The 16,376-nt window shown below is 53.7% G+C and overlaps 1 protein-coding gene across 7 annotated transcripts in view; it reads right to left on the bottom strand.

Moving 5' to 3' along the window:
* Nucleotides 1-16,376, bottom strand: part of pitpnm3 (PITPNM family member 3) — a 51,304-nt gene that overhangs the window by 9,972 nt on the left and 24,956 nt on the right. For 2 of the 7 annotated variants that reach the window (XM_072701103.1, XM_072701105.1), the window contains exons 4-10: nt 12,808-12,878; nt 12,438-12,658; nt 10,473-10,662; nt 9,217-9,441; nt 8,867-9,039; nt 5,308-5,462; nt 4,859-5,029 (exon numbers count right to left, since the gene is read on the bottom strand). In XM_072701103.1, the coding sequence (XP_072557204.1) occupies nt 4,859-5,029; nt 5,308-5,462; nt 8,867-9,039; nt 9,217-9,441; nt 10,473-10,662; nt 12,438-12,658; nt 12,808-12,878 (1,206 nt within the window). The remainder of the gene's footprint in view (nt 1-4,858; nt 5,030-5,307; nt 5,463-8,866; nt 9,040-9,216; nt 9,442-10,472; nt 10,663-12,437; nt 12,659-12,807; nt 12,879-16,376) is intronic. The other 5 variants (XM_023818114.2, XM_023818117.2, XM_023818116.2 and 2 more) reach the window with 3 other exon arrangements.

Below are 16,376 nucleotides of genomic sequence, written 5' to 3'. Positions count from 1 at the left end.
GTTCCGTACCCGGGCACAGTTAGCGATCACACTAGATGGGTACCGTGCCCAAGTCCAACTGGCCGTGCTCTGGCCCACCTCATCAATCGAGCCAGGACACGGTTAAGCACACCCGGGCATGGTACGGAGAGATCACACTAGTCAAACAAATTGGACTTGGGGTCAAAGATGCTCGGGCAAGGTTCGGATAGGCTAGTGTGAGCACACCTAAAGAGACAGACAGATACAGACAAATAGGGAGACAGACAGAGAGACAGATACAGACAAATAAGGAGACAGAGACAGACACAGACACACAAAAAGAGAGACAGAGGTTGACAGAGACAGATTGTCAGATGGACAGAGAGATACAGAGGCCGGAGACTGAGAAGGCCTGATAATCCATGGCCCCCACCTCCCACTCTGGTGTAGGCAGAATCAGCTCCTGATCTTTTGGAAGTGTCTGTTTCTGGGCAAACGGATCATCCATTGATCTCCCTGTTGGGACCACCTGCCCTGGTCCCCCAGCACTCTGCATGTCCCCCTGTGGGCCTGACTGACACTGACTCAGGCAGGAGCCTATCATGATATTGCGAGGTAACAGGATGGGACTGGGTTAAGGAGAAGGGGCTCCATCCATCCATGGGCTCCACTGCACTGCTCATTTCCCCAAAACAGCCCCCGTCTCCTCTCCACCTTCACGCTAATTAACCTGTGTCTCTCCTCCATGTCCTTTCAGCCACCACCCCATTTCCCCCTGGTGGGGTCCAACCTACACAATGCTGCTCCTCTGGGTCTCCATGCAATGCCATAATGCACAGCGACACGCCATTTGTAACTGCTGGAATCAGCGGCGAGGGGCCGGATCAGTGGGCAAAAAGGCAGGTTTGGTGTATAAACAAAGACACAGACACAAACACACACAGACACACACGGGGATCCGTGCACCATTCTACACACCAGCTGAGAGGAGAAGCATGGCTGTCCTGCTCTCTCCTCTGGCTCGTCCTGCTAACCGGACTTTATCACACTCCCTGCCCACGTTGGGCTATTCAACTGACCGGCGAGTCATCTGCTCAGGTCCATGCTCCACAGCACCGGGCCGCACCTGCACCTCGCGAGCCTTGCAAACTGAGTGAGGCGCACCCATGTTCGTCAGTGTATCATTTAATTGATCTTTCCTATTTTTCCCCGGTGATTCATGCTGAACAGACAACGCGGGAAAATTCCGCCACTGAATCCCAGGGTTTTGGGAAGACAGGGAATTTGTGTAGTTTTCAATCAAATCCTGGAAGGGGCTGTAAACTGGCTGGGAGAGAAGCCAGAGATAAGGGAGATGTGTAGCATTGCATGCTGGGTAAGGCTGTGTACGCGAGCACTTAGCAGAAGCTGTCCGCTACTGTGTACCTCTAACTCTGCTCATGCCTGGAGATCAAACTGAAGTCCACAGGTGGGTGATAAAGAACCCATTAATACTCTGCCCCCCCCACCATGTGGTAGCATTTTTTTTAGCAATAGTTGGGGGGGGGGGGGTGATTGGGAAGACCACCTTTTTCCAGAGCATACTGGGAATTTTCCCAGTGCATATTGGGAAGGAGCCCAGAAAATACTGGGAAGGATCCCAGTGCATACTGAGAAGGACACCCAACCCTCCAAATGGTAAGTGTGCCCATGCACCCTCACAGGAGGGGAGGCAGCGAGGGAGAGAATGAAGGGAACGAGATATTGGTAAACGTTTAGGAGAAGGGGGAAGATAAGGGCATGAGGGTGCCATGGGGGAGGGGGGCAGCATTCACCAAAGAGTCCCAGAGCCCATCTTCCCCCCACCCCCACATCTCAGAGCTGACAGATCCCACCTGTGATCCCATCCAACATCCCATTAAGGCAAAGCTGTCACTGGGTTTCTGTGACACCCCGCCCCCCTGCCAGCTTCTCAGGCTTTTTCATAGGCCAGGCTGGTAGACAAAGGCATGATTCTTCAGGTGTGATCAGCAAGATGTTATTGGTCAGTGATGACCCTTCAGGCATGACCAACAAAGATGTGATTGGTCAGTGATGACCCTTCAGGTGTGACCAACAAAGATGTGATTGGTCAGTGATGACTCTTCAGGTGTGACCAACAAAGATGTTATTGGTCAGTGATGACTCTTCAGGTGTGACAAACAAAGATGTGATTGGTCAGTGATGACTCTTCAGGTGTGACAAACAAAGATGTGATTGGTCAATAATGAATAACTGGGGCCAGTGTGTGGCTCAGTGGGCTAAATCTGTGTGCCTATAATCAGAAGGTCACTGGTTGAGCAAGGCCCTTAACACCCAGCTCCCTGGGCGTCACTATGGGTTGTTGCCCTTCGCAGACAACTTATTCTATGAAGAGCAAATTGGGGGAGGTGTAAAGATAATTTTCCCATGGGGATCAATAAAGTATTTATTATTATTATGACTAACAAAGATGTGATTGGCCAGAAATGACTGACCCTGACTGAAGGGAATAATGTCAATTTTCAGTGACTATCACTGTCGGGGGCAGTGTGCGGCTCAGTGGGCTAAGCCTCGGTGTCTGTGGTCAGAAGATCGCTGATTTGAGTCCTTAACCCCCAGCTCCCTGGGCACCACAACAGGAGGTTGCCCTTCACAGCCAGCTTGCTCTCACTGACAGAGAGCATGTTGGTGGAGGTGTAAAGAGGATTTCCCCATGGGGATCAATAAACTATTAATTATTATCATAGGAGTGAGAAGGATGTACACATGGGCAGAGATGGTACATAAAACCACAAACAAAAAAGATGCAGGCCGCCACAGGGGGAAACTTGTCTGTGTGTTCATGTGTGTGTGTGTGTGTGTGTCTGTGTGTGTGAGTGTCTGTGTGTTTATGTGTGTGTGAGTGTCTGTGTGTTTATGTGTGAGTGTCTGTGTGTGTGTGTGCCTGTGTGTTTATGTGCGTGTGTGTGTCTTTGTGTTTATGTGTGTGTGTGTCTGTGTGTGTGAGTGTCTTTGTGTTTATGTGTGTGTGAGTGTCTGTGTGTTTATGTGTGAGTGTCTGTGTGTGTGTGTGCCTGTGTGTTTATGTGTGTGTGTTTATGTGTGTGTGTGTGTCTGTGTGTTTATGTGTGTATGTGTGTCTGTGTGTTTATGTGCGTGTGTGTGTCTGTGTGTTTCTGTGTGTGTGTGTGTCTGTGTGTTTATGTGTGTGTTTATGTGTGTGCGTGATGAATGGGTTCTGACACACTTCGCTTAAGTCTGGGTGATAATCCTGGACCCCCTTCTCCCCCATCTGCAGGCCACATTGGGCTCTTTGCACCTGGGGGGGCTACGACGGCAGCAGCACCCCCCCCCCCAATAAGACTGGCCCCTCACTGGTAGGGAGACCCCAGGCCGCCCGACCCCCACACTCTCTGAGGAGTGTACGCTCATTCTAGCATCTTAATTACTCAGAAATGTCTGTCATTCTGCTCACTTTATTACATCTCATTTGATTCGTAATTATGAACAGCTGGTTCCATGACGACCAGGGCCCCCATCGGCCATCTGGTCCTGGGCTCCTGGGGGCCACCTGCTCTGGCGCTGTGACCCCCCCCAGAGCGGGAGGAGGGGGCTCACACTGCTGTTCCGTCCCCTACGCCATATCACTGCAGCGAACACTACATTACTGCCTATGACTGTATCTCCTCTAATGTGATGTAGCTGGAGACTAATACTGTAAAGTGTCAAATATATTTCAGAATTTCAAATGAAAGGAAAATGGGAGCACTAAGAGAATGGCTTCATGTCTCTTTCATGTCTGCAGGTACTGGCATCCTGAAAGCCGGGGCCCAGGCAATTGGTGTAACATTGCCTGCATGGTCCCAACAGACATGGTTTTTGTGGGTGACGCGAGGGCAACAGCACCCCCTGCTGGCAGAGTCCTCACCGCTGGCGTGTTTGTTTGCCGCTGATCGTCCTCTAAAGGGGTGAGTGGGAGAATGAAAGATCAGGTAATGACAAAAGGAACACAGTGCCCAGGTTGGGGGGGGGGGGGGGCAGGGGGGGTCACTGGTGGCAGTAAGGTGACAGATCAGAACAGGCAGGGGGCTTTGCTAATGTGCGGCCTGGTGGTGGTGTGGGGGGGTAGGCTCTGTTTGTGTGCCACCTGCAGCCCGATCGGGGTGGGGGGGTGGAATTTGGGGCAGGTATTACACCCGGCAGGGAGGCTGCCCCCCCCTCTCCAGCCTGGGGCTGCTCCGGTCAGGCACAGACCCCCCCCCCCGCTTACGCCCAGACTGCATCTCTCTGCTGACGCGTACGAGCGCAAGGACTTTGGTTTGCATCAGAGGCTGTGCCATTTACACTTTCCCCCAAACTTTCTGGCCTCCTTTTCGGATCTCAGGGATGCTCCGTGCCAACTGCTGCAGGGGAATGCAGTGGGAATGCGGCCGGAATGCGGCCGGAATGCGGCGCTAAACCTCGAAGCTGTAAAAAAACGCACCTCTGCTTAACTGCCAGTCTCATTAGACACCGGAGATTCTCTCAGCGCCCCCCAGTGGTCCCCAGCATCACTGCACTACCCCTGTGCATGACAAGCTACTCCCAAATGGCCCCGGGAGGAAGGCAGAGAGAGACGGCATGTCAGAGGTGCCCGGAGAGGGGAGGAATCTCAATGCATGTTAAATATAACGTCAGATATCAGAGGAAAAAACAATGTTTGATGTTCAGCCTGAGACGTACAGTGACACAGATTCCACCCCCACAGTCCATCAACCCCAGGGTGCACGTGCGCGTGTGTGTGTGTCCACACCCCGATCCTAAAGGGTAAAAAGAAGAGGCCAATTCACTTCTGGTTTATAAACCATTTCCCATCTGTGGTGTTAGGTTATGAATGAGGGACAGCAAGGTCACTCACCTATCAGTGTGCAGCGTCCGTCCCCCAGTGGGTAACGCTGGTAACGGGGCACGGCAAAGGGGGGCAGCCGGTGAAAGCGGGGGCTGAGCAGGGGCTCCAAGCGGGAGGCAGAGGGGTCCGAGGGGTAGAAGAGGTTGTAGATCTGTGAGCAGGCGGGCCGGAGCTGGGTCACTGGGGGGGAGAACAGGGGTCACTGAAGGAAGAACCAATCCTGCCAATCATCAGCAGCACCCAAATTAGGTCTGCATGAGGCGTGGCTAACAGTGAGCCAATCAAGTTAGAGGATGACTATGACTGACAGACAAAAGAGGGAGGTGCCGCGGTGGTTAAGGTGAGCCCCGGCTGTCCGAAACTCAGGAAGGGAAACTCAGCTGTAGAGCTGAAACTCAGGTCTACTGAAACTGATAAAAGCTTCAGAGAAAATGAGCAAGTAAATACAAAGGTGTCACCTTGGATAGCGGGCAGCACAGTGCGGCGCATAGCCAGCACCAGGCCCAGCGGGCAGCCCAGCAGGAAGCAGTCAGAGACGGGGAAGTCAAAGTGGCCCGGGCTCAGGAGACTGCTGTTACTGCCTGGGCGTGGAGGGGCATCCTCCTGCACGAGACTGGGGGGGAGAGACAGGGCGGGGGGGGGGGGGGGATGGAGAGGGGAAGGGGGGAGGACAGAGGGAGAGACAGGGCAAGAGAGAGGGGGGATGGAGAGGGGAAGGGGGGAGATAGAGGGAGAGACAGGGCAGGAGAGAGGGGGGATGGAGAGGGGAAGGGGGGAGATAGAGGGAGAGACACGGCAGGAGAGAGGGGGGATGGAGAGGGGAAGGGGGGAGATAGAGGGAGAGACAGGGCAGGAGAGAGGGGGGATGGAGAGGGGAAGGGGGGAGATAGAGGGAGAGACAGGGCAGGAGAGAGGGGGGATGGAGAGGGGAAGCGGGGGGGACAGAGGGAGAGACAAGGCAGGAGAGAGGGAGGATGGAGAGGGGAAGGGGGGAGATAGAGGGAGAGACAGGGCAGGAGAGAGGGGGGATGGAGAGGGGAAGGGGATAAAGGAGACAAGGGAAAGAGGAGAGCGAAAAAGGGGGGAGGGAGAGAGTGGGAGGGAGAGAGGGATAAACAGAGTGACTTTACTAGCATTAACTTGCTTTTCTAAATTAACCTGCAACAAACAAAGAATGTGGAACATGCTCCAACTGCGAGACATGAGAGACGTAAAGAGTGACAGCAAAGAAACGCACTCAAGGAGAGAGACGGACGCGTTTCCAACCCGGGTCATGAACACAGCGCGCGCCGGCGTCGCTGCCCATTCACAATCAGCATATCAGCCTGCAACAAAGACAGTTAGACAGCCAGCACCCTCCGCATCCAGGCTGCTGCACCTGGGGGCGCAGCAAGGGGGGGTAAAGGGCAGCGGGGTGTGGGACTGACTCTCCATCCAGGAAGTACGACCCCCTGTATCAACTGACAGTGATGCATGATCAAACTTGAGAACTAGAAGCTCAACAACAAAAATAAAAGGTGGGGGGGGGGGGGGGGGGTGAGCTGATCATAAATCAGCCATCAAACTAGAAACGCTGAGAGGCTGGAGGCTACTGCTTACACTGCCCCAGGCCCCAGACCACGGCAAGGTGCACATCAGCCAAAATGCTACTGGAACTGTTTTTAAAGGAAAAGACCAAATGACAAGGGAATCCAACACTGAATGGCAACACATTAAAAAAACATTTAATTTTAATCAAACCTGAACTGAACAAGGACCAAGACCCAGCAGATAAAATGATCACACTATAAAATCTATGTATACTGACAATAACTGCTGTGTTAAAACTGGAGAAGATGATTTCCCTACTCAGGGGCTTAGATGAGCTTGAGTCCAGTATTCTCAGCCATCTCAATCAACGGTTCTGGAGCAGTTGGCAGCCAGGGGACACCCCGGTGCTGGATTGGTGAGTGCCGCATAGCTGCAGACACGGGCTGGACCAGGAGCACCAGGGGTGTGACACCAAACACACCCCTCCATTCCAGCCAAAACTCCTCTCCAGCACAGGCATTTGTTCCTCAAAATAGCTGGCCAAAGTCTCGACCAATCCACCCTCAGCGTGTGTCCTACCTCCCTGTCAAACTCAAAACCAAATTAAATTAAAAAAACAACATGCGGTCCTGAGAGTGACATCTTCTGCACATGTCAGACAGTCGCCCCACCCCTGAAGAGTGACCTGGTAGCTCCTCCCACCAGGGGACCGCTGCTCCAGAGTGACCAAGGGCCCGGGGTCACACTGCCCTGCCCAGAGACACCAGCACTGGCACCCAGCCTGCGAGGTAATTCCTGAAACAAGCGCACAAGCCCTGCCAGACCACCTCAGCAAGATGACCTGAATGTGGGGGGTTTGGGAAGGTGGCCAGGGCAGGGGAGGTGATTTCTGTGTACCGGACGTGTTCATCTGCAAACCCTGGGCATCCACACCTGCTAGCCTCAGACAAAAGCAGGGCTATTTTCAGCAGCAGACGGGGAGGGGGGGCAGCAGGGGAGGCCGGGTTGGGAGGGTGGGGGGACGTGCTGCAAATTTCAATAGACAGGTTGAAGAAAGTGACATTTCCTATGAGAAAAACACAGCAGGCAGGAAGCAACAGTAAATACTGCAGCCCTCACTTATAATTCCAGGGGGAAATCCAATTAATTCATTTGTACGGTAGAACATAGATCAACAGATAAAAATATGTGTTATATAAATGTGTGAGCGCATGAATAGATGTTTAAACTCCAGCTAATTAACCTGATAAAGCACAAGACATACAACAGGCGATGGCTGCCAATATGGGGCGCAGCAGAAGGAAACAGTGCTCATTGTGGGGAATAGTTTGGGGACCTGATATGACATTTCTCACTGCACACTGCTCACTCCACACTGCCTACTGTTCATTCCTCACTGCTCACTCTCAGCCTTCACTGTTACTCTATACTTCTCATTCCTCACTATGTACTCTCACTCCATGCTGTTCACTCCTCACTCCACATTCCTCTCTCACTCCATACTATATATTTTCACTCCACAGGGCTCACTCCTCATTTGCCACAGCTCACTCCTCACTCTCACTCCACACTGCTTATTCTTCATACTCAATCCACACTGCTCACTCCTCGGTGCTCATTCTAACTCCTCACTGCTCACTCCTCACTCCAGTCTTCACTCCTCACTCCCTCCTGCTCATTCCTTACTCCACATATTTCACTCCTCACTCCCTGCTGTTCATTCCTCACTGCTCACTCTCAGCCTTCACTGTTACTCTATACTTCTCATTCCTCACTATGTACTCTCACTCCATGCTGTTCACTCCTCACTCCACATTCCTCTCTCACTCCATACTATATATTTTCACTCCACAGGGCTCACTCCTCATTTGCCACAGCTCACTCCTCACTCTCACTCCACACTGCTTATTCTTCATACTCAATCCACACTGCTCACTCCTCAGTGCTCATTCTAACTCCTCACTGCTCACTCCTCACTCCAGTCTTCACTCCTCACTCCCTCCTGCTCATTCCTTACTCCACATATTTCACTCCTCACTCCCTGCTGTTCACTCTTCACTGCTCCTTTGCACTCCACAGTCTTCACTCTTCACTGCTCACTCCTCACTAGACACTCTCACTTCACACTCATCACTCCTTACTGCTCACTCCACACTCATCACTCCACACTGCTCACTGTGGCTGTTTGGAACCAGCAGTCTCTGTGCTGCTTCTTTAACTGCCCAGGACAGATTTTAATGACATTAATAACTCAGATATTAAATAAATCTAAATTAAATCAAATCCTCCCAAAAGAACGACTGACAAGGAAGGAGAAGCTACGATTTTTATTGTATATTTAAAACGTAAAAACGGCTTACAATTTTTAAAACACTTATTATAACTCATCGATAATCTTCAGAGTTTATTGATCTCGGGGGGCAGAGAATGTATGAGAGGGAAGGCCGCCATTGTGTTGAATGCACGGGTAGGGGGGGGGTCACTTGCCTGCTGAAGAAGGTGCTGGAGTCGCCTCTGTTGTACGAGTCACTCTGCTTGCGGGTCAGTGGTTTCTTGGGGGGGGCTCTGCTGCCGGGGGCCGAGATGTCGATGTTGCTCTTGCTGAGACGCTTGCTGGCGCTCAGGCTACAGCTGGGCTCTCCACGTGCAGGGGGCTCATCCTGCAGGTTGAGGGTAGGGGGCACGAAGAGAGCCGCTGTTAGCGACACATGTGCACGCCGGCTAACACCAGCAGGGGTCTGGATGCGTACTGAGGGCGTACTGCTCAGGATATACTGAGGGCGGCGGCACGGAAAGAAGGATCTTTATAAAGCACCAAAACCCTATCTGTGACTCACGCTTCCTGTTTCCTGTTTCCCGCTTACAAACGCGGGACGGGCGAGTGCCTTGTCCGATCGATGGAGGGAGGTATTGGAGTGAGTGTGGCAGAGCCCCTCCCTCACCTTCAGGCTCTCCATGCTGTTGTTCCTGCTGACGTCACTGGGACTGCCGTGTCGCTGGCTGCTGAAGCAGAGAGCGTCGAAGCACAGGACCCCCCCAACACAGTCGGCCATCAGACACACCTAGTGCAAGGGTGGGGGTGGAAGAGCACAGTTCAAGCACACAAACTGGGGGCGGGGAGGGATCCCACAGGGCAAGCCTTCTGGTCTCAGCTAACACCCGGGTAGAGAGGAGAACAGTTTGCTGCTGGGATGGTTTCTGCTGGGGTTCGCCGTAATGCACCACAGCGCGAGGGTGAACCTGCATCTCAGTGGGCTTCAGGGCAACAGGAAGCAGTATGGAAACCAGGCAAGATCAAGTGGGTTCAACCTCCCGCTGCCTTCTTTAGCCCCAGAGAAACATTAGCAGGTGCTGAAAATGGATGGATGGATGGATGGATGGACGAACGAGAGATGGATAGGTTCAGCTGCATTAGTTTTTTTATTAAAAGACCTCAGTGACTGTAAAATCGCTGTGACTGAAGCGAGGAAGCAATGTGTGGCAAAGTGGCTGCGCTCAGAGCCAGACATACGTCACTTTGGAGTAAAACAGCGGCTAAATGAATAAGCGTAATACAACCTTGGGTGCTGACGCACGACTCTCATCGGAGGGTAAATCGGTGCCCCCCTCCCCACAAGCCCACACTGCCCCACGTTTTTAAAAGTCAAGCTCCCAGATGTAAACCTTTAGCAGTATGAGCGCAGTCTTCCTGTTCACCCCCGGTGCCCCTTGGCCGGGCCGATCAATACCAAGGCCTTAGCGGCACTGTACAGGCCTGGCTGCCTGCCAAGGCTGAAATGAACATGCGGCCTCAGCCGTCTGACTGGAGCCGCCACTCGCGGCTTCGGCTGAAACAGGTGTCAGAAACACATGTACTGGAGAATAACAATCAGTGCATTACACACACACACACACACACACACACACACACACACACACGACTAGGTATCTATATCTTTGTGGGGACTCTCCATTCTTTTCTATGGCGTAAACCCTTATCCCAATACTGACAACCTACCCAGCCCTAACCTTGACCATAAGCAAGCAGACAAAACACTTATGACATTTTTAGTTTTTGGTTTGCAGTCACTTATTTTTAATGTCGGCGCCTCACCTGGCCAGAGAAGCCCTGCCCTTCCTCTGACTGCAGGAAGGCCTGGTAGATCTGGTTGGCACGGGCGATGATGGTGGCCACGGCATCCTGGTAGCGGGGCGAGGCGATGGCCAGTAGGGGCAGCGCAGCCAGGGGGAGGTGGTCCACACTGCTGGAGACACAGCTCTCATCGTAGCTGTATGGGTTCAGGCTGGGGGGATGCAAGGACATTGGGATAGTACACAAAATCCCAGAATGCACAGGGACACGGCCAAAACCTGGCTGAGAACGGCAGTGAAGGACTGATTACCCACAATGCAGCAGCCAGCGAGTAAGGCTCAGTGTAATAGATTAGGCAGGGATTCGGTTCTGCAGCACTGTGGGAGGCCGTCTGTGGCCGGTGCTAGATTTATTAGTGTAGCAAACAGATCTGGGACAATGCAGACCGAGACGGGTTATGATGTTTACACCCTGCTGAGGCTGGATCACTGTGGAGTGAATTCACACACGCTTGCACACACACACACACACACACACACACACACACACACACACTCAAAAATGCGTTGTCTTTCACACCCACAGACTTCTGGGGCATCACAAACCCAGGGTTAAATGCTCTTTGCAGACAAACCCTATTTGATTGGTTGCCTAGATGAGGAAGGCAAACGTCCCTGTGAAGGCAGGGCTGAAAACATCAGGAATGCTGAACACAGTAAGATCTGTAATGATGATGAGGAGGATACTGGAGCAGCGCGAAGCAAACGGCCCTGACTGCCTTAGCCTGCGTTTCCCAGGCCTGTGCCGCTCTCCCCTAAGGATCCGGTATGGCCCGCCCCCGTATGAGGTGCACCAATTACTTTTTCCTTCCATTACTTTGAAAACAACTCGGCATTTGAGGGTCACGCGGCCTCGCTGCCCCCCACCAAGGTACAGGCACAGGAGTCATGCTGGCAGAGAGCCAGGGAAGGGGTGGCCACCCCCATGGTTGGAAAACGCCGGAAAGTACCCTACAAGCACCATACAAGAGGCTGTAGAAAAAGTCCAGACATGAAGGGCTGCTGACTCCCGATACACTTCAGGCAGCTGGTTTCCCGACACGGACCGAGGACGACACATCCTGACGAAACACAATCGATGGCAAGTAACTATCAGGCAGAGAGGGTCCCCGTAAGGGCTCTTCACTTCAGGAGGAGGGTGTCCCTCTATCACAACTGAGACCAGCCCGTATCTGGCTGTGTTTCGACTTGGCAGCCATCAGCTAAAGCCTCTACCTGCCAAACTGGGGCCCAACTGCAGATGCTGAGGCTGTCGCCATGGAGAAGCTGCCCGCCTCCCGCCCAGCCCCGAGCCGAGCCCCATAAGCGTGACGGCAAGGCTGGAACACGGCGTAAGAAAGCAGGTCACGGAAACCTCCCGAGTGTCGGGCTGCTCTGTCCTCCATAAACGGCTCCCGTCATCTGTGGCGGTTTAGAGCTCAGCGTTTCAGCTGGTTGAGGAGTACTGCGACTCCTGCTCACTGGAAGGTGGCAAAGAATCCTTCGACACACCATCCGAAAGGATTCACCCCCTCATTAGCATTAGCCACTCACAAGCGTGTCTGTGACGTAATGCTTTTGTTGCTGGGGCCTGGCGGGGGGGGGGGCACTGAGATGCAGACTGGTGCCTGCAGTAATGTGGGGGGTGCAGGGATGTGGAGGCAGGGCCCCCACCTATGTCTGCCGGCGTTGGACCGTTGGGGCTCACCAAAGAGCTTTGAAGATATCAAAGCCTGGTTTGGGGGGGGGGCAGAGATCCTCATCACACAGAGCTGGGCTGAGATATGAAAGGCTCACCTGTGGGGGTCACACTCTGATAAAACTCATCAAAAATGTATATTTAACCGGTTTTGACTTCAAAAAGAACAGAAGAGCCGCACCACCAAAGGCACGAGAACGAGGCTAAAACTTCGGACTCGGGACGCGCCCCCCCGCCCCCCCGACTCACTGTGAGACCAGGGAGAAGGCCTCGGCGCAGGCGGCTGGCCCCGCCACCAGCCTGACAGTCACGTGGTCCGCGGCCGCCTGGAAGTGGGCCCTGGCCACCCTCTCCAGCACGCCGGCCAGCGTGCCCGTGTCGCCCGCCTTGGAGCCCAGGCTGCTGCCCGCCGTGTCCAGGATGTTCCCACCGTGGATCACCAGCAGCAGCACGTGAGTCTTGCATTTCTTCTGGGGGGGGGGGGCATGTACAGAAGGTAAGAACAGTATTCTGACAGTACGTGTGCCAAATTTTATAAAATATGTAATGTTAATATTTCACAAAATCTCAAGCAGGTGTTGCTGTTGCAGTTTTTAACTAAAGTGGTTTGGATGTTTACCTCCAGATCCTCCAGACCGTCGATGCTGCCCTGGGGGGCACAGCGGGGCCGGCCCAGACGGTACAGGGCATCTGGGTGGGACAAAGAGCAGGGGGCAGGGCAGAAGGTAAAAAGGTGTTAGCATGACAGCTTGGCACCAATAGCCACTGATAATTCCTCCAGATCCATCACAAGTAGCACTTCCAGGGTGCAGGAACCTGCGGCTATCGATCCAGAAATTCCTTCACATTGATCCGAGGATCCTGATCACATGTTCCAGGAAAGAAGAGCTTTACACAGAGGACACATCACCCACCTCCCGGCAAAATGGGTTATAATGCAAGGCTGACAGGGAGCAGAGTGGCGGTTACTGGGTGCTGGGTGGTGGCAGCGGCCAGCCTACACCATCGGGGGGCGGCTGCTCGGGTCTGCCTACACCATCGGGGGGCGGCTGCTCGGGTCTGCCTACACCATCGGGGGGCGGCTGCTCGGGTCTGCCTACACCATCGGGGGGCGGCTGCTCGGGTCTGCCTACACCATCGGGCGGCGGCTGCTCGGGTCTGCCTACACCATCGGGGGGCGGCTGCTCGGGTCTGCCTACACCATCGGGGGGCGGCTGCTCGGGTCTGCCTACACCATCGGGGGGCGGCTGCTCGGGTCTGCCTACACCATCGGGGGGCGGCTGCTCGGGTCTCCCTATGCCGGAAGACCCCCTCCCCCACAGGATGGACGAGCGGCTCTGCCGGGAATCATAATTAAGAGCTGCGTGGCTCCCTGTGGGTCGCTGTAGCGTGATTCCCAGCCGGGTATTTCACACTTTCACGCAGATAATTAAAAACAGAAATAAATAAATGCTTTACGTTTCTGCCTAGACTGAAGCCCAATGCAGCAATACAAGGGGGTGGGGGCATGTATGTGAAATTAAAAGCAACTAAATGGTCACGACTCGAACGCCGCAAACTCACCAATATGATGCTAAGAGCCTAACACTGCTGCTTGGATCCACGCTTCCAGCTGCTAAATGCTAACATCATCCTATTTAGTATGCCACTGGCTCCTGCCATTACTGCTGGATGGCGCCCCATGTGGTGTAACAGGGTGTGACGCCCTGAGTGACCAGATGCCTCTGCAGGTCTGGTGGTGTTTTTATCAAAATGGGTAAAAAGAAAATCAAGTTGGCTTAGGGGGGCTGAGAAGGAGAGCATCTTGAAAATACCTGTATATCTTGTTAGATTAAGAGAGTTTCTCTTTGGTGGTATTCCCTGTCTCGGCCCCCGACTTCTCTCACCTGGTGCTGTGGTTCGCCTCAGCTCCCACCATCTCCCCCTGGAGGTACGGCTCACATCGGCCCCTGCCGTCTCCCCCTAGTGGTAGGGTCTGACTCAGCTCCCACCATCTCCCCCTGGTGGTACGGCTCAGTTTGGCCCCTTCCGTCTCTGTGCCTGTTGGTACGGCCCACCTCGGCCCCCTCCATCTCCCCCTGGTGGTACGGCTCACCTCGGCCCCCTCCATCTCCCCCTGGTGGTACGGCTCACCTCGGCCCCCTCCATCTCCCCCTGGTGGTACGGCTCACCTCAGCCCCCTCCATCCCCCTGGTGGTATGGTATGATATAAGAGGTTTTCTCAAGCTATTCACAGACTCACAACTCAGGGTTAATTTTCCTCTCAGCCTCAGCTGAACGGGGCCATTTATGGGGATCACGGCTGCCGGCTAGAGATCACAGCGCAGATCAGGGATCCCCTCCCACCGGAGCTGTTCAGGGGGGGCATCCCCCACACACAGGTCTGGATCTAGGTTTTTCCCAAACCCGCCATAGTCTCTCTCTGTGGTGGCATCACCGCTGTACCGGTGCTGTGTCATGCCAGTGCCCTAGAAGGGTGTCATTGTAAACATCACACTCCTTGACTTAATACGCTTTTGGTGGGAATCCTGCTGAAGACCAGAGACCCTGACATGGGGAGTGAATATTTCCTGTGTCACGTTGTCACAAGTGTGAAAACAGACACATGTGAATGTTCAGAAATACCCACACACTTGCTCCCAACGCGCCTACCGACCATGAGCCGCCCTCCTACCGACCGCGAGCCGCCCTCTTACCGACCGCGAGCCACCCTCTTGCCGACCGCGAGCCGCTCTCCTTCTGACCGCGAGCCGTCCTCCCACCGACCGCAAGCCGTCCTCCCACCGACCGCGAGCCGCTCTCCTTCTGACTGCGAGCCGCCCTCTTACCGACCGCGAGCCGCCCTCTTACCGACCGCGAGCCGCCCTCTTACCGACCGCGAACCGCCCTCTTACAGACCGCGAGCCGCTCTCTTACCGACCGCGAGCCGCTCGTCTCCCCACCTTGAACCGCCAGCCCCTCGCCTCCCCCCCACATGCCACTTGCCTCCGCATGTTGCTTCCAGCTTCTCCATCGCTGAACACATTTCAAGGCAGCCTTACACGGGGCTGTAGGAGGCAGGGGGATGGGGGATGTGTATCCCAAGTACCAAATGCTCTCCTGTGCTGTTGTTTGTATACACTTAGGAAGTGTTTGTAAATGAGTGTTTTCAAATTAGTTTGTGTACCTCAGGATGGCCCCTGCCTTGAGCCCTGTGGATTCTGGGATAGGATCCAGGACTACTGTGCCTCTTGCCCTAGCAGGACGTGCCGATCTCCATAGTGGCTTGCCTAATTTGTTCCCACAAATGAAACAGAACCAAAATGAAATTGAAATTTGAGCTTAAACACTATAATTCACATGAACCCTGGAAGCCTGAATTAATCAGGAAACTTGCTACTTTCAGAGCCAAAACTGAGAGGCACGTCCAAGAATTATGCCAGGCATATACTTCATTTCCCATTGTTGTCTGTGGGGACTGTGTGTACCTGCAAGATCGCAGCATTGTGACCCTTGCGAATCCCCACTGTCAGAATGGGAGTGAGCAGACCACACTGGCACAACCAGTAAGGATGGAGAGAGGGAGAGAGAAGCTGGGTCTATAAGGATGGAGAGAGGGAGAGAGAGAGAGAGAAGCTGGGTCTATAAGGATGGAGAGAGGGAAAGAGAAGCTGGGTCTATAAGGATGGAGAGAGGGAGAGAGAAGCTGGGTCTATAAGGATGGAGAGAGGGAAAGAGAAGCTGGGTCTATAAGGATGGAGAGAGGGAAAGAGAAGCTGGGTCTATAAGGATGGAGAGAGGGAGAGAGAAGCTGGGTCTATAAGGATGGAGAGAGAGAGAGAGAGAGAGAAGCTGGGTCTATAAGGATGGAGAGAGGGAAAGAGAAGCTGGGTCTATAAGGATGGAGAGAGGGAGAGAGAAGCTGGGTCTATAAGGATGGAGAGAGGGAGAGAGAAGCTGGGTCTATAAGGATGGAGAGAGGGAAAGAGAAGCTGGGTCTATAAGGATGGAGAGAGGGAAAGAGAAGCTGGGTCTATAAGGATGGAGAGAGGGAGAGAGAGAAGCTGGGTCTATAAGGATGGAGAGAGGGAAAGAGAGAAGCTGGTCTATAAGGATGGAGAGAGGGAAAGAGAGAAGCTGGGGCTATAAGGATGGAGAGAGGGAGAGAGAGAAGCTGGGGCTATAAGGATGGAGAGAGGGAAAGAGTCT

Source organism: Paramormyrops kingsleyae, chromosome 17, assembly GCF_048594095.1.
Source record: "Paramormyrops kingsleyae isolate MSU_618 chromosome 17, PKINGS_0.4, whole genome shotgun sequence".
Taxonomy (NCBI): domain Eukaryota; kingdom Metazoa; phylum Chordata; class Actinopteri; order Osteoglossiformes; family Mormyridae; genus Paramormyrops; species Paramormyrops kingsleyae.
This window is presented reverse-complemented; position numbering and strand designations above follow the sequence as displayed.